We start from the raw sequence: 24,735 nt of genomic DNA on the forward strand, positions 1-24,735 counted from the left end.
CAAAACTCTCAAGCTCAGGTTCCACCCTAGGCCTCTTATCAGGGGGGGGCATAGAACCTCTAATCATAGTAATCAAATCTTCTGCCATTTTAAGCATATGTTTCTTAGGCAGAGACCCTGAAGAACTAGGGGAGACCCCCACTGAAGTTAACCCTGGCCTGCCTCTAGAAGAAGCCTTGGAAACAGAAGGGAGGGCCTAACCACCTTAGGAAGGGAGGGAGAACAGCTACCTGAGAAGCCCCTTCAGCCTGGCCTACCTCCTGAGAGGACACATCTTGTAACAGTAAAGTCTCTCCCTGAGAATCCAAAGGAACTTCTGGTAGAACCACCGGCTCCACCGAGCCCTCTAAAGAACCAACGTCCGGGACAGACGGTTCTTCCAACCTAGGCTTTGCTGCTTTGTCCTTGCGCTTTTTAGATGAAGCGCCGGAGCATCCGACGGCATGTTGTAATTACAACGCTTCCCAAAAACTAACCTGGCACAATCTAATCTTCTCTTAATAGTGCGTTTGTTAAATCTAGCACAAGAGCGACAGCCAACAACGTCGTGCTCAGGCCCTAAGCAAGGAATACACAAGGTATGGTAATCCCTATGAGGTATCTGTTTCCCACAAGAAATACAGTTATTCACTTTTTCTGACATCCGGTTAAATACTGAGGCAAGAAAAAACCAAAATATTCCCCAACGGGGTACTTAGCCAACTTTGATTCGGTCTGAAACTCCGACTTCAGAAAATTTCAGAACGCCAACCTGCACTCGCAATACTGCTTCTGCATCGGACCATGCGGCAAAAAAGACTGAGGATATGACGTCGGTCATGCGCATTTGTACCCTGACGTCCTGATGTCAGAGAAATGCGCCTTGACCGACGTCAGCCTTATACTTTGGTATTCGGGCCGACTGGGACAGCGGACTACCCAAGTGTTAGGACTGCAGCAATGTGGGATGAAGAACATCTGGCTAGGCTTAAAATGGCTCACCAGGGCAGTAAGCCTAGTACTAACCTATGAACCTATGAACTTGTTCAGCTGCAAGCAATAAATCCTGCATTTCCTTGTTTTCAGGACATTCAGAGTTTGTCAGCATTTTCTGTTTTAGCAGAGACATTAGGTATTGCTGATATTTAAGCATGTGAAACTGGCAGTTTAAAGCCCTTACAGCTAAAGTAGCAGAGGTGTAAACTTTTTCCCCCATCTGTCCAGTGCTCTAGAATCCCTATCAGAGGGAACAGGGTTTTTTTGCAGTGGAAGTCCTGACCCCCTTTGGGACCCTGAGAAATAGTTTCTGGGTCAGCAGCAGGGTTTTTATAAAGGAATTTATGTGAATCTGGAACCCTGTAGTACCTATCCGGCTTAACTGGGGCAGGGGGTAAAGAATCAGGAAAGAAACTGGACTCAGAAAAAACATCATCTACAATATCTAGCACAGGAGGGATAGCAAGAGGTCTGTGTTGAGGCAATAAAAGAAAGTCTCTGAGCCTTTTCTTGGATTCTGAATAATCTTGGCTCTCCCAGTGGAAATGCTCCCTCATGGTGTGCAGGGTTTCCCCAAAAGAGTAGTCCTCAGGAGGAGAGGCTGAAGGGATAGATTCTTCAGCATCAGAGTGCTCATAGGGAGGAAGAGAATATTCCAGTTCTGAAGAGGAATCAGAAGAAATAGGAACCTGGTCAGAGGAATCATAGTCAGTGTCTTGCCTAGGCCTTTTATCAGGAGGGGGATGGGAACCCCTGATCAAAGTAATTAGGTCCTCGGCCATTTTAAGCATCTGTTTCTTAGGCATGGATGACTGTCCAGGAGAATGCTGTACTTGTTTCTTTGTCTTAAAAGGTGTTTTAGACTTTGCCTTGGCTGCTGAACTGGTCTTGATAGTACGCTGTGTAGGTCTGCAAACACCCTCAGAAGCCGATGCCTGCTCAGCGGCTCCAGACCCATCTGAGGGAATAGTTTCCATAGGCCCAATAACTTGAGTTTCCAGAGGCCTAGTTGTCTCCACATGGGAGTCGGAGGCGGCCTGTGGCTCTGAGGTAGTGGGTGTCAGGGGCTGCGAAAGCACCTCATTGAGAACCGGCGACTGGCCTAGAAGAGGCTTCATCGGTTTTGGACCTCAGATGCCTGTCCTTTTCTTTATACTTGCGTTTTTTATGAACTCCGGTCATTGGCTGTTCCGACGGCATTGTATAATTAAACCTTCGACCAAAGTAATGTAAAGCAAAATCGAACCAAAGCTTAATAGTGCGTTGGTTAAATCTAGCACAAAACCGACAACTAGCTACGTCGTGGTCAGGGCCTAGGCAAGGAATACAGTAAGAATGAAAATCCTTATGAGGTATTTGCTTCCCACAAGAAATACAATTGTTAACTTTTACTGACATCGGTCTGGAGCAAGAAAAAGTTTCCCCAACGGGGTACTTAGCTTTGTTGAAGACTTCGTTTCTGAAATTCAATTTCGAAAATCTCAGGAGTCGGCCGACTGGCACTTGCGAACTGCTTTTGCTTCGGGCACCGCGCGGCATGAAAGACTGGAGAAAATGGCATTGGCTGCATCTTATATACCCCTGGTGCACTGACGTCAGGGAAGAGGCGACAGCAACCGACGCCGGACCAGGACTTTGGAATTCAGCCCGACTGCGGTTAGCCTGCCAGCAGGATAACCCAAGTGTAATGACTGCAACAATGAAACACGATGAACATCAAATAGTTACAGAATGATCAACACCAATGTAACCAGCAGTAAAATAATCTATACAACTTGATAAATTAATCAGAGCTACTGTATGTATGTACATTATATTCATTTGATACCTGTTAATTGTTTAATGTATTATTTAGTTGTTGTTTTGTTTATAATTTTATTGCTCATCTGTTCTGCACATAAACACTACAACACAGCTGACGTTTATAGGAGGTTACTAGGCTTTTGGCCCTAAGGCCTTCATAAACCTAGCCATGTTATACCCTAGTTCCCTTAATAACCAAGTTGTATTGTCTATATTTGCAGTGTGAGTCTATGAACATCACCAAATGCCTTTATCCAAGTGGGACATAGGTGACATCCACAGGGTAAATTTACGGTCTCACATCCAGTTACGCTTACATAGGGTCACTGAGCAGCTCTGTTTTATGTGAATTGGGAGTTTGTTCCAGAGAGGTGGCAATCTCTGAGAGACAAATCTGTCTCTCCAGCATGTCCCGTTAATGTCGCTGGCTACGTTAAGATCCCTAGAGCAAGTGAATCTTGTCCCAATGTGCAGCATTTCCATTACGTCAGCATCCAAGACTGCTCTGTAGGCCAGGCACAAGTCGCCTCTCAGCAGACTACAAGATACAGAATACAGTGACAGGGTGAGTCTGTCCATGTAGGTCACATGTTGAAAGCCCTGAATTTTCTTGGTGAGAAACCTCTGAGGTCTCTCCAGATGCTGCAGGTTGTCTGGTGAGGTACATAGAGAAGGGAGTGTTGTACTCGTCTAATGAGGGATGTGCACAGGGGAGTTGGAACATCCTTGGCTCTGGATGTGATGCCCTTACTTATGAGATGTGCAACATAGAAGGCTTTCCTTACCACTGTGGACAAATGGTGATCAAAGTTAAGGTTGCCATCAACCTGTGTTCCTAAATCTCTCACCACAAGGTTTGAGCTAAAGGGGAATTTGCAGGGACTCCTCCTTTTGCTGAAAACGATGATAAACTAAATGCAGAAAAAAATGCATTAAGTCCCTGACTTTGGCACTGATAATTTGTCTGTGTAAGCCCTTTTTGTAGTATGTCAGCATCAGTGGAGGTCTCAATGACTGCACCCAGTTTTCAGTCATTGGCGAACTTGGTAAGCCACAGGCCATCCATTTTTGCCTGGACTTCTGAGAAATAGATTCCAAACAGTAGGGGAGCCAGCACAGATCATTGTGATAGACCACTGGTAACTGGTCTGTTGGTAGAGATGGAATCCCCAACTGTGACTGTATGCGTTCTGTCAGTGAGCCAGTTGGATGACCATCTAGTGACATATGGGTCAATTCCCAGCTGGATTACTTTCTCAATGATGCCCGAGTGAGGAATTGTGTCAAAAGCTTTGGCTACGTCAAGATAGACTGTACATACTGTTTTGCCTTCATCCAGGGCTTTGGTGACATTCTCGAAGAAGTCCACCTGGTTCAATAAGCATGATCTACCCCCTTAAAGCCAAAATGTGTGGGGTCAAGAGTTTGAAGGTCATCTATGGCTTTGTTGATTACGTCACTGATGATTCTCTCCATGCCCTTGCACATAAGGCTGGTTAGGTTTATGAGTCTATAGTTTCCCAGGGTCTGTTGATGGACCCACTTTGTGCAAGGGAATTACTGTTGCTGTTTTCGACTCTGCTGGGACAAAGCCAGTACTTATGACTGTGGTTGAAGAGAGTGCAAAGTGGTTCCACTATGCCCTGTTTTAGCCCATTTAGTAGGCAGCCTGGGATGTTGACTGGTACCATAGAGGCTGTGTTTCTGGCCACAGAGAGTGCGGTTATGACTAGAACTTTGGAGAAACTAGGTAGAGGACTAGTGACATGTACGCTTTTGGGTATGACTGGTGGGGACAGGGGGGGTGAAATTTCCACCAAATCTGTCTGCTAGCAGGATTGGCGATGTCCTCAGACTCAGTATGAGTGGTACCGTCCACTACTAGTTCAGCACAAAGCTGTGCCTTCCCTTTTAGACTTCTGACATAGCTAAAGAAAGCCTTGTGATTAAATTTGGCTAGGGATGATAGTTTAGCTTTGTAATTGGCTTTAGATGACTTTACAAGACATCTAATTTGCTTGTTCAAGCTGTGGTGAGTATCCTTCCTCTGCTGAGTTAGTTACCTCTTCTTCTTGAACATTAGTTTCTTCCCCTTGTTGTATAAAGTACAGTTGTGTACACTTACCGTAAATGTAGATGTTCGAGTGTATTCACTGTTAAAGTCATTACATTTGGGTAATCTGCTGGCAGGTTGCCCTCAGTGGGCCTAAATTCCAAAGTCTTGGGTCCTGCGTCGGTTGCTGTCTTCTCTTCCATGACGTCAGGTCGTCAGGGGTATAAAATATGCAGCCGACGCCAGTTTCTTTAGTTTTTCTTGCCCCCGATGTCAGGTGCCCCCAAAAAGGTAGCAATATCATATATATAAATATAAATATACATGCATCAATATAAAGTTTACCTTCATCTATAAGCAAATACACCACATAGGTTGTAGAAGATAGAGAAGGAAAGATAAACTTTAGAATGACAGGGGGATGGCGGGAGGGTAACCTGGACTGCAACAGTGAATACACTCGAACATCTACATTTATGGTAAGGGTACACAACTGCACTACGTTCTTCATGTTTCACTGTTGCAGTCATTACATTTGGGTAGAATCCCAAAGCTATGGTTAGGAGGCTGGAGCTAAACAGCATTAGGTGTGGCTATAAGGTCCTGCAGCACTGCAGTGGCAAAGCCTGCCCTGGACTTAGAGCAGAGAGGCAAATGGTAATGCTTTGTAAAGGTGTGAACAGAACTCCTAGTAGCAGCCTCTAGAATGTCTTTGGTTGCTACTCCTCTGAGAAAGGCTGCTGAAGCAGCTGCAGCTCTGGTGGAATGAGACCTAATGCCCTTGGGCACAGGTTTACCATGGTGTAAGTAGCAGAAACGGATGCAGTGGCTTATCTTCTTTGAAATAGCCTTTCCTTCTGAGACTGCAGCATATGACACTAGTAATTGTTCAGTTCTTCTTAGAGCTTTAGTCCTGTTCAAGTAGAATCTTAGCTGTCTGTGTACATCCAAGAAATGCAGAATTCTCTCCCCTTTGTTCTGTGGATTTGGATAAAAAGTTGGCAGATGAATTGTTTGGTTAAGAGTCACACTGGAAACCATCTTAGGTATAAAAGTAGGATTTGTCCTCAGACACCCTGTCCGGGTGAAATATGATAAAAGGCTCTATAGCCATGAGGGCCTGTAGCTCTGAAACGTCTTGCTGCAGTAATTACTAGTAGCAGAGCTGTCTTCCATGATAAGAACTTTATGTCAACGGTAGCAGCTGGTTCAAATGGAGGCAGGGTGAGCTTTTCCAACATATAATTGAGGTCCCATGCAGGTAGTCGTGTTCTTCTAGGAGGCCTTAAATTTTTGGCTCCTCTAAGATACTGCTTTAGTAAAGGATGAGAAAAGATTGGTGGCTCTGTATTGTAATGAGCCGAAATGGCAGAGGCATGGATTTTGATTGATGAGAAAGCTAGGCATTTGTCTAGCATCTCAGTTAAGTATTGTAATATCTGAGGAATATGTGGTCCTGCTGTATCAGTTCCTTGTGCTTGATTCCAAGCACAGAATCTCTTCCATTTGTCAGCATAACATTTTCTAGTACTAGGCCTTCTGGCTTCCAAAATGACATCCATCACAGCTTTACTGAGAGGTGTCATTTGTATGATTACATGATTAGCCATGCTGTCAGGTTCAAAGTCTGTAGTTGATTGTGCAGGATCCGATTGTTTTGCTGGGACAGTAGCTGTGGTCTTTGAGGCAAGATCCAAGCTGAGAGTTGAGACAAGTTCCTTAGGACTGGGTATCAGTATTGGCGGGGCCAGTCCGAGGCAATTAATATCATCTTTGGCTTCCCTTGTCTGACTTTTAAGAGGACCTTGGGTAGAAGAGGCAGAGGAGGAAAGGCGTAAACTGATAGGTTTTTCCAACTGAAGGATAGGGCGTCCACTTTCCATGCTGGTCTGTGATAAGTCCTTGTGCAGAATCTTTTCAATTGATAATTTTGAGGAGAGGCAAACAGTTCTATGTCTGGGCTCCCCCATTTCTCTGTTATCATGCTGAAGACCTGTGGATTTAGTTTCCACTCGTGAGGATCCATAAGGTTTCTGCTTAAATTGTCTGCCAGAGTGTTTTGTTTTCCTGGCAGGAATTGAGCTTGAAGATGTATTTGGTAGGTCAAAGCTGTGTCCCACAGTGCCATGGCTAATCTGCAAAGGGGGTATGAGTATGTGCCCCCTTGCTTGTTTATATACCACTTGACTGTGTTGTTGTCCATCTTTATTAGTAGTTGTCCTGGATGAAGTAAGTCCTTGAAGGCTGTTAGGGCATTTTGAACAGCTAGCATCTCTGTCTGGTTGATATGTAGATGCATTTGCTTTGGTGCCCATATGCCCTGAATGCATCTTCCTGCAATGTGGGCCCCCAAGGCATAATCTGATGCGTCTGTTGTTAAGGTTTGGCTGGCAGGGGGTAGAGTGAAGGGCCGTCCCATGTCCTGGTGACACGCCCTTCCCACCATAGAAACTCCTGCTGCAGGCAGGGAATGAGAGGAATCATTGTTTCCAAACTGTGTGAATGTTGACTCCATAAACGTTTTATGTACCACTGAAGTTTCCTCATATGCAGTCTTGCATATGGAATTAGCAGGATGCAGGATGCCGTGAAGCCCAGAGCCTGCAGAATTTGTCTTGCAGAACACTGGGTTTTTGTTGCCATCAGTTTGAAGAAAGTAGTCAGTTGCCTTTGTTTGTCTGGCGTGAGGTAAGCCACCTGGGCAGTTGTATTCAAGCTTGCACCCAGGAATGTTATCTTTTGAGAGGGAACCAGTTTGGATTTCTTTTCGTTTATTGTGTACCCTAGGCATGTTAGAAACCTTTTCACAAACGCCAGGTGTCGAAGAAGTGTGTCCTTGTTCTCTGCTTGAATGAGGCAGTCGTCCAAGTAAGGATATAGTTGTATACTTCTTTGTCTGCAAAATGCAATTACTGGTGCCAAGCACTTTGTAAAGACTATGGGCACAGTAGATAAGCCAAAGGGTGGTGCAGAGAATTGGTAATGCATTAAGCTAGCCTTGAATCTGAGGTATCTTCTGCATGACTGCCTTATTGGGACATGCAGGTATGCCTCTTTTAGGTCTAAAGTCATCAGCCAAGCTTTCTTGCCCAGCATAGGCAGAAGCTGCTGCAAGGTCAGCATTTTGAATTTTTGGGATGTCCAGGTATGTGTTCAAAATCAATAAATCCAGTATTGGCCTCCAGGCCTTGTCCTTTCTGGGCACCAAGAACAGTCTTGAGTAAAAACCTTTTCCTTTTTCCTGTTCTGGTACTGTCTGAATGGCCCCCATATCCATGAGGGACATAACCTGTTTCGCTGCCTCTGCCCACTGATGTTTTGGCAGATCTGGCCAACCATTTGCCATTTGCAGAGTGTGGAAATGGAATCTGTATCCCTGTAATACGATGTTTAGTACCCACTTGTCTTGGGTTATTAACTGCCAATTTTGAGCAAAAAGTGCTAATTTTCCCCCTATGGGTGCTGGCAAAAGATAAGTGCTTGGTGTACGCAGAGGGAAGTCATTGGGATTGCTTTCTGTAGGATTGCGCTTTATCTCCTCCAGATTTGGAGGTGGATGCGCCCCACTGCTTTGACCTGTATGAGTCTTGCGCCTGGTATCTGGAACCCTTAGGGCGTCTGGATTTGCCCCTTTCAGCTCTGTCTGACACAGGAAAGGACCAATTTTTTGTAGGCCAGTGTCTACTGAATCTTGGTGGTTGCACTTGTAAGAAGTCTAACAGTTTTCATAGACTTAGCTTTGTCTTCCATTTTCTTTAAAACCTCTTCTGCCTTAATACCAAACAGAGTCATGCTGTAAAGGTGCATCTAGCTATTTAGCTTTAACATGATTAGGCAAATTTTGTTCTTTTAACCAGGCATGCCTCCTAATCACAGATCCAGTAATTGCGGCCCTGCAGGAGGCCTCTAAAGAATCAAAACCACATTGCAAAGTTTGCTTTCCAACTTGTTCAGCTGCATGCAATAATTCCTGCAATTCTTTATTTTCTGCACATTCTGAAATCAACATAATTTTCTGTTTCAGCAATCCCATAACATGTTGTTGGTACTTAAGCATATTAAATTGACAGTTTAAGGCCCTGATTGCCAAGGCTGCAGATGTATAAACCTTTTTTCCTCATCTGTCCAGTGCTCTTGAATCTCTGTCAGAGGGGGGTAGGATTTTTTGCTGTTGAGGCCTTAACTCCCTTTGGACACTGTGGAATAGTTTCAGGCTCAGCAGCAGGTTTTCTAAATAAAAATGTATGTGGGTCAGTGACCCTGTAATATCGGTCAGGCTTACTGGGAGCCAGAGGTAAGGAGTCAGGGGTCATGCTTGACTCCGAAAACACATCATCCACAATGTCTAAGACTGGGGGAATGGCTAAAAGCTTGTGCTGATGGAGAAGAAGGAAATCCCTGAGCCTCTTTTTTGATTCTGAGAAGTCTTGACTCTTCCCAGTGAAAATGTTCCCTCAAGTTATGCAAGGTTTCTCCAAATGAATAATCCTCAGGAGGAGATGCAGAAGATGGAATAGACTCCTCAGCATCAGAATCCTCATAGGGAGGTAAAGATAATCCCTGATCAGAAGAGGAATCAGAAGAAACAGAAACATGATCTAAAGATTCATAATCAGTGTCTTGCCTAGGCCTCTTATCTGGAGGGGGATGGGTACCCCTGATCAAGGTAATAACGTCTTCAGCCATTTTGATCATCTGTTTTTTAGGCATAGAGGCCTGTGCATGTGGCTCAGGCATTGTTTTTCTAGTTTTAGAAGTTGCTTTTTTCTTTGATTTTGCAGCTGTAGTCGGTTTGATATACAAATGTTGAGGTCTGAATACACCCTCAGAAGCCGGTGCCTGCTCAGCGGCTCCAGACCCATCAGAGGGAGATACATCTGTCGGTCCAATACCTTGAGAATCTTACGGCATACCGGACTCCACATGGGTGTCGGTAGAGGCCTGCGACTCGAAGGTAGCGGGTATCAGAGGCTGTAAAAGCGCCTCACTGAGTACCGGCGAACCGACAACTGGCTTAGGAGAAGCTTCGTAGTCAGTTTTGGATCTCGACTGCCTTTTTCTGTCCTTTTCTTTGTGTTTTTTATGTACTCCGGTAGTCGGATTGCTACCCGACGACAATTTCTGAGTAGTTAAATCTGTTTCCAAAATACTTTGATGCAAAGATATACCGACGCTTAATAGTGCGTTGGTTAAATCTAGCACAAAACCGACAGCCATGCACGTTGTGATCAGGGCCTAGGCAAGGAATACAGTATAAATGGAAATCCTTATGAGGTATTTGCTTCCCATAAGTAATACAATTATTAACTTTTTCTGACATCGGTAAAAAGCAAGAAAAAAGTTTCCCCAATGGGGTACTTAGCTTTAGTGGAGACTTCGGTTCTGGAACTCGAATATTTCCGTAGTCGGCCGACCTGCACTTGCGAAATGCTTCTGCTTCGGGCACCGCGTGGCAAGAAAGACTAAAAAAAAATGGCGTTGGCTGCATGTTTTATACCTCTGATGACCTGACGTCATGGAAGAGAAGAAAGCAACCGATGCAGGACCCAAGACTTTGGAATTCAGGCCGACTGAGGGCAACCTGCCAGCAGATTACCCAAATATAATGACTGCAGCATTGAAACACAAAGAAAAAGAAGTTATGTACTCACCATAACGTTCCATCTGAGTAGATAACTTCATTTGTCAGCAACCTGTGGGTATCGGATCCGACCTGGATCCGAGCCGGCAGCTTTCCAAGCTAAAGATCCGAGCTCTCAGCCCCTCCCCCTTACCCATAATACCCTGCCACTTCCCTCCAGTCCTCAGATCGAGTTTGCCAATTTATCAACCAATAACAGTCAAACATACTCGACAGAGAAACGCTAACCTGATGCGTAACAGAAGGAAAACATTCCATTATGAATATGACCACGAAACAGGCTAGGGGAAAGGAGGGGGTGTTGGTTGCTGACAAATGAAGTTACCTACTCAGATGGAACATTATAGTGAGTACATAACTTCTTTATCTGAAGTAGTTAACTTCATTTGATAAGCAACCTGTGGGACAGAGTCCCCAGCTACCAAAACCCTGGGAGGTCCTCAAGGAAGGATATTCCGGAGCACTGTGGAGCCAAAGGCTGCCCTACCTTTGGATATCAGATCCAGCTTGTAATGAGAAATGAAGATATGAGAAGAGGCCCAAGTAGCCGCTGAACAGATGTCATCTAAGGGAACTATTGACCAAAATGCTGCAGAGGTAGCCATAGAACGGGTAGAGTGAGCATGAACCCCCAAGGGTTCTGGCCGACCAGAAGCTGTATACACGTGTAAGATGCAGTGGGAAATCCATCTAGCTAAGGTATCTTTCGTAACTGGCTTGCCTAAGGACGGCTTAGCGAAAGACATGAAAAGCTGCTCCAATTTGCGAGAAGCAGCTGTCCTGTGCAAGTAAAATCGCAATTGTCTATGCACATCCAACAAGTGCAATCTATATCCCCCTTTGTTTTGAAGGTTGGGGAAGAAAACAGGCAATTTGATGATTTGATTGATATTGGCCTTGGAGGTCACTTCAGGCAAGAATGAAGGATTAGTCCTGAGAGAGACACTGTCCTTATGGAAGACCAGGTACGGGGGTTTTGTACAAAGGGCTTGAAGTTCAGATACCCTTCTAGCTGAAGTGATTGCAATCAAGAAGGCAGTTTTCCAGGATAAGAATTTTAAGTCAAAGGAAGCTGCAGGTTCAAAGGGTGGACCCGTTAGGGCCTGAAGAACTAAAGTCAATCCCATGGGGAAACCACATTCTTGACCGGAGGTCTTAACAGAAAGGTGCCTTTCAAAAAGGTCTTGCATATCTTAGCGGAAGCCAAGGGTCCAAGGTTGTTCCCGATGTGGAAATGAGAAATGGCAGCCATCTGAACCTTCACAGTAGAAGAACTGGCCCCTTGATGGAAAATGTGGGACAGAAATTCAAGAACTGCTGGAATGGGAGCCGAATAAGGGTCCAAATCCCTATGTTTGGCCCAGATGGAAAAACGCTTCCATTTACTCTTGTAGATCTTCCTGGTAGAGGGTTTATGTGCCGCTACCGGAATAGATTTTAAGGAAGACGAGATACCGGGAGTCCTAGCCACTAGTGGAACTGGATCAACCAAGCTGTGAGCTTGAGGTCGTCCAGGTTCAGAGTTTGCAACCCCGAAGGATGAGAGATCAGATCCGGAATGGGATCCAAGACCCAAGGAGGAGCTACGATGTGAGACCGCAGATACGGGAACCAGATCTGACGAGGCCAGAATGGGGCTATGAGGATTATTTTGCTCCCCAACCAATGAGCTTTCTGCAGAAATTTCGTCATTAGCGGAAGAGGAGGATAAGCATAAAGAAGACTGGGTGGCCAAACATGAACCAGAGCGTCTCTGGGACTCTCCCCCGGTGGGGGAATTAGAGTGAAAAATTTGCTGCATTTTGCGTTTGAAGGAGACATGAAGAGATCACAGCAAGGCTGACCCTCATCTGAGGAAGATCCGTTTCGCTACTAAGGGGTTTAGAGACCACTCGTAAGGTGTGAGGACAGAACGACTCAGCTTGTCCACTAGAATGTTGGACCGACCCGGAATGTGCATTGCTATCAGAAAATGGTTGGTGGAAATCGCCCATTCCCAAACTCTCATAGCCTCTCGACAAAGAGGGTAAGACCTGGTTCCTCCCTGTTTGTTGATGTACCAGACCATCACCATGTTGTCTGTCTGAATTGCAATAGTCCCCGGAGGAAGAAGGTCCCGAAGGGCTTTGCAACGCTAAAAGCACAGCCTTCATCTCCAGAACATTGATATGCAGAATGGTCTCTACAGGGGTCCACGTGCCTTGGACGGTTCTGCCCATGCAATGCCCCCCCCCACCCGAGGCGAGAAGCGTCCGTGGTCAGCGTGGTTTGGGGTAGAGGCCTCACGAACGGTCTCCCTTCCCGAAGCTCTCGGGAATGAAGCCACCAAAGAAGGGAGTTCCTGCAAACCCTGCTTAGGGGAATCGGTGAATCCAATGGGTGTAGGAGGAGGGACCATTGGACCTGAAGGGTTCATTGAAGGACTCTAATGTGCAGCCGAGCAAGAGGTGAAAGGCTGATGCTGCCGCCATGGATCCTAGGGCTCTCAGGAGTAATTCTGTGGGTGGGGCTGGGGACTGTAGAAGTGCTATTACATGGAGTGACAAGGTGCGTAACCTGTCCGCTGTCAGAAAGGCCTTGGACTGAAGCATGTTTATCCTGGCCCCTATGAAATCCAGAACTTGAACAGGATGAAGAGAAGACTTCCTGAAGTTTATGGTAATGCCTAGGTGATGGGCCAAGAGTAAAGAATAATCCCTGGCAGAACAGAGTAGATGCCTGGTGGGGGCGGTGAGGAGCCAGTCGTCTAGGTATGGAAAGACCTGAATTCTCTGACGTCTCAGGTGGGCTGCCACAACTGCCATGACCTTGGTGAACACCCTGGGGGTTGTGGTGAGGCCGAATAGAAGAACCCCAAACTGATGATGACTGGCCCCCAGCCAAAAGCGGAGAAACCTCCTGGATCGTCTGTCCATGAGTATGTGGTAGTACGCATCCTTGAGGTCTATGGAGCACATCCAGTCGTTCTCCCGCAGAAGGGGGAGAATAGATTGTAGAGTGACCATCCGGAATTTCTCTTTGTCAATGAACAGGTTCAAGGTTGACAGGTCGAGAATTGGCCTTAAGTCCCCAGTCTTTTTTGGCACTAAAAAGAACCTGGAGTAATTGCCCAACCCGGACTGTTCTGGGGGGGATGTGTTGGATGGCCCTTTTTTCTAGTAATTTCTTTATTTCTGAAGCTGCAGCCTCCCTCTGATTGGGTGGGACATCGGGGAGGCGCCTCCCTAATGGGGGAAGATTCAGGAAGGGGATAGAGTAACCTCTGGATATTATTCGGAGCACCCATCAATCTGTAGTAATGGGATCCCAACTTGCTAGATGCTCCGAAAAACGCCCCCCCCCGACTGCCTCCAGAGAGGGACAGTCGGACAACCCCTCAGGGCTGCTGAGCGGGTCGGTCAGAGAAGGGTTCTCTGGACTCGAAATTCTTCGGCCCCCCTCTGCCTCTGGCCGGTGTCCACCTTGTCCTCCCCTGCCTCTGAAGGACGAAGGGTCCAGAGTGGGACGGGACTGCTGAGACTTCCGGAACCACATCTTCTTTTGCCCTCTCTGGTTCCTTGAGAAGGACCTTTGAGGAGCAGAGAAGCAGATTCCAGCGGCAGACAGTGTCTTCCCATCTTTCTCGCTCTGGAGGAGCATGTCGCGGACGGTTTTGCTGAACAGCATAGAACAGTCAAAGGGAGCATTCGCTAAGGACGCCTTGAAGGGTTCCGCAAAGTCGCAAAGAAGGAGCCAGGCATGGCGCAGCAAGGTGACCCCTGCTTTGCTGGTTCTAGCCGCCCCCTCCGTGGCATGGGAGAGAAGCCGCATAGAAGTGCTTGATATTGACTGGCCATGCGAGCCGAGAAAGTTTGTTTGTCTTCAGCCGCCATGGACTCTGGGGAAGACCCAGCGTACTCTTATTAGATCCTGATGAAGCCTAATGATGTGTGCCAGATAATTCAGCGCCCTTATAGAAAAGGTGGCTGAAGCAAACATCCGCTTTCCAATGCGGTCCATCGTCCGAGACTCCTTATCAGGAGGATGGACCGAGGAACTTTCTTGTGCCAGTTCCTTCTTGGTGGCAGCCGCCACCACCATGGCATCTACCGGGGAACCTTAATCCATGCCGGCTTGTCAGAAGGGGGACTAAGGATTTTATCTGGTCTCTTAGGGATTGGCTCCACAGTATCCGGCTCCTTCCAAGCCCTGGCGGTAATCAAGTCTACCAAGGGGTCGGCCGGGGGGGACGCCCAAGAGGTAGATGAGCCTGCGTCAAATGCCTCCAGAAACACAGACTCATCCGAGGAAGGTTTCTGGGCTGACCACCCCCCTCTTATGCGCAGCTCCATAATGTCTCCAAAGGAGATGTCCTCAGGGGGGTGACCTGGAGGAACCTTCCCCTTTCCTCTAAGTCCGTGTCCTCTGTGTGGGACACAGGGGAGCCCAAGTGCCTCCTCTTACACTTTCGTTTGTGAGGGACCTCCTCAGCGGGACTGTCCAAGGAGGGCTCACCAACGGGGTCCTGTTCCTCTACAGGAACTAACTGGGGCGCAGGCTGTCCCTGGGGCCGGACAATGGAAGACAGGCCCATATGTGTGGGAGTGAAGGGTGGATCCGTAGCACGGACCGGGGACTTCGAACTCCTCAACAGCACCCTCTCCAACACGTCGAAAGCCGAAGGTGAACCACTCTCCCCTGGCTCCGACGTGAGGACCGGTGTCGGAGCCGAAAGATCGGACCCGAAAGGGAAGTGTGCTCTGACAGCAACGGAGCCGAAGACACACTCACCCCTGCAGATCTGAAGCTCGGCTCTCGGCCCCGAGAGCTTGGATCCGAAAGATGACCTGATAAACTCGAGGGTAAGGCCGGCGTCGAAGTAGCCACTACTATCGGCGTCAACTCCCCAGCTCTGAGACGACTTGGATCCGATGGCTCCGAAACCCGATAGTGGATCGGAGAAGGAGCAATGGGTGCAAAGAAAGAGGCCGAGCTCCCTCCCGGTGTGGGGGGGGGGAGGCAGGAGCACTCCCATCTGCATCTGGGCCTGCAGGAATCAACGCATCATCCGGTCCATATCTGCGTCGGACAGACTCCTGGTAGACCTAGAAGTCGTAGTCGAGGCAGGCCGGGAAGGCCGCCTAGATGACCTTGAGGGTGACCAGAACTCCTCCTCCAGCTCCAGAGAGAAGCATGGAGCACGGAGCCAAGAGGGGGAAGACCTGGAAACCCTTGCTGGGGAACAAATCAATTTAGCCGGCGGAGCCGAAGGGGCTGATTCGGCCCGCCGCTTATGGCTCTTGTGCCTATCCCTCTCCTTTTCCTTTTCTCTGTGCCCCTTCTCTTTCTTAGAAGAGTCCCCCTCTCCCTGGGAAACAGCGGGAGGTTGAGTCCCAGCCAGGGGAAGGGGAGCTGAAGGCTTGAGAGTCACAGCCGCGACTGGCGCCACTGAGGGAGATGAGGAAGAAGACTCCGGGGGTAAGAGTCCTGCCAGGATTAGTTTGTTTCTCCTGTCCCTCAGAGCCCGGGGGTTAAAGGCCGCACAAATCTGGCAACCCGATGTTAAGTGGGCTACCCCCAGGCAGAGAATGCACTGAGTGTGGCCATCCGTTGGGGACAGCTTATGACCACACTCAGCACATTTTGAAAAAATGGCCTTAGGGCCCTCGGCCATCACACACAAGCACACACCCTAACACACACAGTAAGGGGAAGGGAAAACACTAATTTACCACTAAAAGTAATTAAAAAACAGTTTAACTTAACTAGGGCTCTACTGCACACACACACCAAAATTGCTAGGATTTAAACAAGAAAACTCCTAAATTCCTCTCACCTAAAATGCTAAGAGCTCGTCCCTTATGCTTCAGAAGCCGTGGCAAACGAGATCTGAGGACTGAAGGGAGGTAGCAGGGTATTATGGGTAAGGGGGAGGAGCTGAGAGCTTGGATCTTTAGCTTGGAAAGCTGCCGGGTCGGATCCGATACCCACAAGTTGCTGATCAAATGAAGTTAACTACTTCAGATCATCCTTTTTATTATTAAAACACAAATGGAAGGCCCAAGGAAACAAACTGCTGCAGATAAAATCCAGAAGAACTTTAATCCAGAAACTTTTTGAAATAAAAACTTGTTTAAAACAATGAGAGATAAGTACTTTCGTTCACAAAAATACATGAACATCAGATAAACATTGCTAGAAGTACACACACATTTTAAAACTTTTGTCTTCAACCACATGACCGCTAAGCTCTCAGGAAATAAGACATCTTAAGGGAGCCACTACAAAGAATTTCACAGAGTGTAGCACTGAGTCAATTCTACTAACAAAATTTGCAAACAAGGAATAAAAATATATAAAAAATATGTAAAATATGTAAAATATAAACCCTGTATTTAGAGCTCATCTTTCCAGTGCTTTTAACTTAAGCAAATGTGCTACTAAAACATGTTCATTGAGTCTAAGCCAATTATTGGCATTCAAAAGCAACTGCCAATATAACTCATATTTTTTGCAGTAATAAGATCCATGGACTTTCATAACTGCTAGAAGGTACTTGTTCCAAAATACAAAATTTGAACGTGTGGTATGGTTAACATTTCGTGTGTTTGTTGAGGGCATTAGTCTCTTTCTCATTCTGATTTAATTTAAATGTTTGTACATTCTATCCCTCAGTCTCCACTCTGTTTTTCCTATGTTCAGAAATTCAGAAAACCATTCCAGTCCTAAGTTGTGGGGAATGACCAAATACAAATCATTGACATCCACAGTGATAAAGGTGTACGAGCCCTTAAAGGGAAGGTCATTCATTTTTTGTAAAAACTCCCATGAATCCCAGCAAACATGTGGCTCCTGGATAACCAAACTTTTTAATCTAGTGTCCAAAAATTTGCCCAAGGGGTGGGTGACAGAACCATGGCCATCAACAATTGGTCGCATTGGTGGTGGTTCTTTATTTTTATGTATCTTGGGGAAACCAAAAATGTGGGGGATCTTAGGATGCATTATATTTAGATAGTTATAATCATCAATCAAAATTTGTTGGTCAATGAACAAGTCATTTAAGATTTCCCTTTATCCTGTTGTATGCAACACTGCAATCATTCACAGATACCTCCTAATAGGAGTCGGATACAAAAATGGACCTCATTTTCATATTATAGTCACATTCATTCATCATGACCAACCCACCCCCTTTATCAGGTTGCATGGTACTGATTTCTTTGTTGCTTCGCAAATTATTTAATCTCACTGTTTCTTCGCTAGAAAGATTGTATTTAAACAACAACAATGGAATTCTATTTAATGCTCAACTTCTCTGTCCTTTTTCTCCCCATTTACAGTCCCTACTATGAATAAATAATACAGCATATAAAATATTTAAATCAACTGTTTCTCTCCACTAGAACAGTACCTTACCGTACTGTGGCGGTTTCATTTTCAAAAAACTTCTATCCCGCCCTTGAAAAGCTTGCTTCATTGATGTCATCAAGCTCAATGAATACAGGTAGTTTTCTGGCCAATTTCCTCCCCAAAATAACATCACCACGATTGTCCTACAAACCCACCCATGCTGTGATGTCTCCGCTCTCTGGTCCTTCCCCTACCCATACAGAAAGTAAAGGCTAGAGCAAGGAAAAGTACATGCATCAAGTTTCCTGCTGTGAGCTGTCAATCACAGCACATAACAGCTCAAATTACCCTTACTACTCTGACAGCTAGGGAAGTTAAGTGTGAAGGGAGATGGGAGATGAGTCAAAGTAGTACAATTCAGGCTTCACAAAAGACTACAATTTAGCCATTCTAAAAAGAAGCAGCAATAAAAAGCACTTTGAAAGTCTGTTTTGTGGCACTTGCACGGTTTGTGTTTTAAGTAGTCTTTGAACGGCATGAAATGTTACTTAAAACTAAGTGACTGAAAGACAGCAGCGTATGCATATAAAATCAATGCAGTGACAGAAGCTTTAGGAGGAATGAGGACTGCATGATGTAATTTTCTTTACAGACACGCACTGCACTGTGGGGTACCTAGAGGCAGACTAAACGATCAAGATCACTTCAAGATGCTAGACTCCATGTGGTCAGACTCAGAAATTATGTATAAAAATATTTAAAAACCTATAAATAGTCCTGGAGTGGTGTTAAAATGTAGGAAACACAACACCATGATGAAATAAACATGTTTTTTTGAGTCTGTGGGTGAGGTTCTCCTTTAAAAGTATTTTTCTCGCCTTTCGGTCCAAACGTCCCAAGTTACGAATATCCAACTCACAGATTTTTTCAAAAAAGTTAATTACAGGGTAAATCAGGGGATTATAAGTGCTGGATATCCTTGATCCCACATTTAGAAACATCACCATGAAATTTAATTTTCTGGAATATTCCTTAGGATCTATGAGTGTTGTTTGCAACATCCAGATACCTATTAGGTGCAAATGTTAGACCTCAAGCAAATAAATCCCCATGATAAGCATCGATGTTAACAGATGAAAAATTGTAGACAGTGAACTCATCAGTAGAATTTGTCACAGTGGTGCATGGGAGTAGAATACATGAAGTAACATCAGGGACTGGATTTAATTCCACTTCTTGTAATTCCAACGCCCATTCTGTCTCCTGGCTCCTCCTCTCCAATTCTGTTATGCTGTATTCGAGTTCTGCCTGGGAAGATTCCTGTTGTTCCACTGATCATTCTGAGTGGACTATTGGTTCCTAATTCTTTCTGACCTCTAGAGAACTGGAAAGTTCCCCATGTTCTAAAAAAATCATCCTCATTTTCCTTCTCCAACAAATCATCCATCACATCCCATCTCAGGTCAGTTTGTTCATCATCTGTTGCATAAATATTAAGAGTTGACATTAAATCTGGTACCCAATGCCTGTGATGGTGGGGTGGTAGGGTATGCTTTCTTTTCTTTATATTTACGTCTATCTCTCTCAAGCTTCTTAAACTTTGTGGGAATTAATATTTCAGATTTGTTCATCAATACTCCTGAAAATGTGGATATGTTCTTACTTAAATTATTAATATTGTAAATCATGAATGATTGAATTATTCAAGATTTCTAGATCCGCCGTGATTTCATCAATTAATTTGCTGATATATTTTAAGATCATGTTCATACCCTCCATCCCATGTCTGTCAAATATATTCAAGAGTTCATGATGTAACTCCGAGTTAGGAATGAGAGCAGTTGAGAAGTGACACATACATGGGCCTTAATACATTCTTTAAAATATGCATTATACAGCTGTAATTTCTTTACTTTCAATAATGTATAGTCCAATTCAGCCAGTTTTTCCTTCAAAATCGACATTCCTCCCACCTGAAATTCTATAAACACTTCAGAATGCAAACATTCACCTAGTAAAGGGGGTTGAGAACAAACCTGTCCCCTATGGTTTAAAGAAATTAAAAATTCATTAATATTGTTTAAAGGTAATGCATTTGAATTGTTACCTATATTTTGTAATCCAGTACTATTAGAAGCTGAGGAAAAACAACCAGAATTAAGTCCAAGGTTGTGGAGACACCAGAAAATTCATTCTGTGTTGGCGGTACTGTAACTGCAATGAAATGAGCTACTGCAAGATTATCCACATTCTGTGAGTGTCATTGGACGAGTAAAAGTCAAATCACCTACCGTCTGTGTTGTCTGCAAGTCCAACTAACAGGAAAAAATTTGGGAGAAAGCTGCAGTTTGTATTCCAGTGGCCATGATATAAAACAAACCAGTCCAAAAACTACAGATTAAAACACAAATGTAAAGCCCAAGGAAACAAACTGCTGCAGATAAAATTCAGAAGAACTTTAATCCAGAAACTTTTTGAAATAAAAACTTGTTTAAAACAATGAAAAATAAGTACTTTTGTTCACAAAATACATGAACTTCATCAGATAAACATTGCTGGAAGTACACACACATTTTAAAGCTTTTGTGTTCAATCACATGACCGCCAAGCCCCCAGGAAATAAAACATCCTCTTAAAAGGAGCCACTACAAAGACAGTGAGTCAATTCTATTGACAAAATTTGCAAACAAGGAAAAAAGATGTATAAAAACAAAATACATATGTATATTTGTGCACACACACACACACACACACATATATATATATATATATATATATATATATATATATATATATATATATATATATATACACACACACATATGGAGTCACTTCAGAAGACTGAAAGCCCAAAATCTTGAATTTCAAAAGACCGAGACCAAAAATCTTGAATGTTCAAAAGATTGAAAACTCAAAATACTGAATCTCAGAATACTGAAAACATACAGGATACCAACACTTACTATATTCCAGCAGAAGTAGATACAGAAATAAATACAAGACAAACCATATTACTTTTCTCCAAGTATAAGCAGGGAGGCAAGGCCCCCTTCACCACCCCCGCTACTTAAATATAGCAACTCCGAGATTGCACTCCACAGACCAAAATGGCAAACATACCATTATGTGTTTCATGAGTGCTTGTTGTAACCTTAGTCATGTTCCCTTCTAACTTGCTATACTACAATATAACTCATGTTAGTATAGTGAAGTGCAATCTCAGAGTTTATATATTTAAATAGCAGGGGGTATATGGAAGTTGGAGAAAAGTAATATGGTTTGTCTTGCATTTGTTTCTGTATCTACTTCTGCCGGAATATAGTAAGTGTTGGTATCCTGTATGTTTTCAGTACTCTGAGATTCAGTATTTTGAGTTTCAGTCTTTGAAATTCAAGATTGTGGGCTTTCAGTCTCCTGAAGTGAAAAAAAAAAATATATATATATATATATATATATATATATATATATATATATATATATATATATATATATATTCACACACACACACACACACACACACATATATATATATATATATATATATATATATATATATATATAAAACAAACACACACACACACAAAAAAGAACAAAACGCATTCCCCATAAAATCAGAAAAAGGAAGACAAAAGTATGTAAAACATATTAAAATATAAACCCTGTATTTAGAGCTCATCTTTCCAGTTCTTTTAACTTAAGCAAACATGCTACTGAAACATGTTCATTGAGTCCAGGCCAGTTATTGGCAATCAAATGCAACTTGCCAATATAGTTCACATTTTTCCAGTAATAAGGTCCATGGACTTTCATTATTGTTAGAAGGCATTTGTTCCAAAATACAAAATTTGAACATGTGGTGTGGGTAACACTTTATGCATTTGTGGAGAGCATTATACTCTTTTTCTCATTCAATGTTAGTGCTTCTGAGAACTAGCAAATATCTACTGGTAACCTCACCTGCATGTATTCCTATATCTTACAAAGCATTTGTTGCTTGAAGAAAGTGGTGCCCTAAGCCCCAAACAAATAATGGTCCTTCTAAGCAAGATGCTGTGGATTTGTATGATTTCACTCTTTTTTTGGGGAAACTGCTCCTGATCAAAGTGCATACCACTAACATACTGCAATACAACACCTTCTACAACATCTTGTTTTTATGTCTTATATGCAAAGCTCCATTTTTATGTCTGCATCGCCTCAGACAATAATTTATGAAGAAACCTACTTAGGCACCCTCTACCCAGACAGTGTGTTGCACATAATTATACACAAAAAATGGCTTCACAATTTCTGTACATACTTTCTCTTAGGTGCTTTAAAATGGTCAGACAACCTTTTAAATGTCAGCCTAATTATAATATGGTAAACTGTAATACAGAATCTTTCAATCTGGCCATTAGAAGGCAGAAATAAATTTGCATATCAAAAACAACTGAAATATGCTAATAAAATGGACAACTCTTCTCAGTGTGACACTGCTCCTTCCAAGCAGGTGTTAAGTATGCAGCATGATGTAGTATTCATTACAGTTACTGTATGTATGCAGAATTATATCAGTCACACTGATTTTTTATTGCACTGTTTTTCCTTTGCTTCGTCTATTTTTTCTTTTTTTTACTCCTCAGCTGCTCTGGACATAAAGACAAAGTTGAAAATGGGGTTGAAGTTATTGTTTCCAAGAACTAGAAAAACTTACTGGTCAGCTTGGCTTACTCCAGACTCAGCTGAATTCCATAAATGCAGCAATAACCTCTTCCTCCTCCACATTTGTCCTCTATACTAATGTTTATCTCCTCCAAATATCTATAAGGGTATTAGTTTCCGCCTTTGATTCGCCTTCCAATAAACTCTGACTGTTTCATGAATATGGACTATTCTAGAACAGTCCCAGTCTAACACAATAGCACAAATTTGGAGTAGTTTACTTTAGTTATACAAGAGGCAAAGCTCCCTGCACGTGGAAGCTTGCCCGTTATTTCACATAAAGTTGTAGTTTTGAACTCACTTGATGGAGAAGGCTTCTGCAGTTACTATTCATTCAAAAGTGAATCAATTGCACGTGTTAAATTCATGTGCAACAGAAATCTTATGAAACTGCAAACAAAATGCTGAGAGTGTATTGATATATCAGACTCTCCCTCCATGTTCACGACTTAGAATGTATGTCAGTAAGACATGAAAGGGTGGCCACTGCCTTATGGGAAAGTTACAAGTGACATTCAGCTACTCTTACCTGCTTAAATAACTCCACATCTTTTAAAAGACTACAAAGGCATACATGATACCCCAGTATTAAAAAAGAAAAAAACAATTACTTTCCTAACAAAACAAAAAAAATCATTCTGTTTGATACCACCTAGAAAACATTTCACATAATATACCTTGAAATAATCCAGTGATGTGAAAAAAAAGTCTTTCAGCTAGCCCCTTGGTGCAAATGGAATGAGCTCTGGCTCTAACTGTGCCCCAATGATTGGGATTTGATTAGTACCTCAAGAAGCTGGAGAACTTAGGAAAAGACGAGTGGTGGGAACTGTTGATGAAAGATCACAAATTCTAAGAGATAAGGTGTTTTAGTTTTATCCTGACAGAGAAGTATCCTCTATAAAAGGACTACATGCCTGCTCTAAGTACGCAAGGTTTAAGGAGACAGGGTATAGCAAAGTAGTACAGACACTTCAGCCAACAGGGGGCATCAGGAAAAATACTAAGTCATAGATAACTGCCTACTAGCACCCATCTCTCACACACACCCCCACCACACTACCTCACACATCACTGTTAGGAAAAATGGTTTGGCTGAAAACAGCCAAAATAATTAAAGAAAAAAAAAAAAAAAAAGAGGAGTGACTCTCAAAAATCCAATCATGGAAATAACTATAGTTGTAAATCACTAGAAGCTGTCCTCTGTAAATCAAGAGAAAAAGATCCTTCTGAGCAAAGCAATGGCATCCTTACCAATCTCACCACTGCTAGCCCGTTTTCTGTCCTCTGGTAAGCCAACACTGACAAGCTGTAGAATCAAAGGGCGTCTTGTTACTATTCCAGATCCACGAGGAAGGAAGTCACGTCCAACAATGCTTTCGAGCACTGAACTTTTTCCACTGCTCTGTCGAAAACATGGAAAACATTCATTATTATGTGAAGGCAAAGCAAGGTTTCTGTTGCATTATAGAAATCCACTGTAAACAAACAAAATGTATGCAATGCAAGCAGTACTCCAGATACATGCCAGGACTAATAACAGTGTACAGCAGAAATGGCGTGACATTAATGCCCAAAAAACAATGAAAAATTACACAAAACTATGCACAGCTGCATTATAACATTCCAAATGAATACACAAGTTGGGCCTGTCATTCATGAGACAGTCTGCAGCAAAGAAAAAGAAGAGTGGTACTCCTGTGGAAGAGGAAGGATTTAAAACCTGCTTTAACATGACTGTGATTATCAGACATGGAGGCCAAGGAATGTGAGGATGAAAAACTAAGATAAAAAAGATCACAATCAATACACAACAATGCTGGGATGAGGAAGATAGCAAAGTAAATCCCATCAAAATTAGAAGGGTGGAAAAGTCATGAATCAATTAAAATGAAAAGTTAAGTAAAAGAAACTAACCTGACACTAGACCTCAGGAAATGAAGACAAGGTGTAACCAACACAAGATACCCCTGTCCCGTAAGATTCAGGAGAGAATGGGTTTTACAGAAAACATTTTGAATTTCAGACACAAGTATGTTAAGGTTGGTAACAGTCTTGTTCCCCAAACTACTTAAATTTTCTGTAAAATATTTTATTTTGACTTTGATAAGTTACCTGTCATAACACTCTGATGCATAATTACTTAAACAATCATGCTGCATTTCATTATTCTACAATATAGCAACAAACAATACGTTAGATAATTTAGGTATTATCAGGTTATCCA

The 24,735-nt window shown here is 43.5% G+C and overlaps 1 protein-coding gene across 3 annotated transcripts in view; it reads right to left on the minus strand.

Moving 5' to 3' along the window:
* Positions 1 to 24,735, minus strand: part of LOC122808944 (dynamin-1-like protein) — a 1,240,976-nt gene that overhangs the window by 1,042,318 nt on the left and 173,923 nt on the right. For all 3 annotated transcript variants that reach the window (XM_044080100.1, XM_044080098.1, XM_044080099.1), the window contains exon 3: positions 23,763 to 23,913. In XM_044080100.1, coding sequence (XP_043936035.1) covers positions 23,763 to 23,913 — 151 coding nt within the window. The remainder of the gene's footprint in view (positions 1 to 23,762; positions 23,914 to 24,735) is intronic.

The sequence above is a fragment of the Protopterus annectens genome, chromosome 8.part0, assembly GCF_019279795.1.
Source record: "Protopterus annectens isolate FY-2018-M chromosome 8.part0, PAN1.0, whole genome shotgun sequence".
Lineage (NCBI taxonomy): Eukaryota > Metazoa > Chordata > Ceratodontiformes > Protopteridae > Protopterus > Protopterus annectens.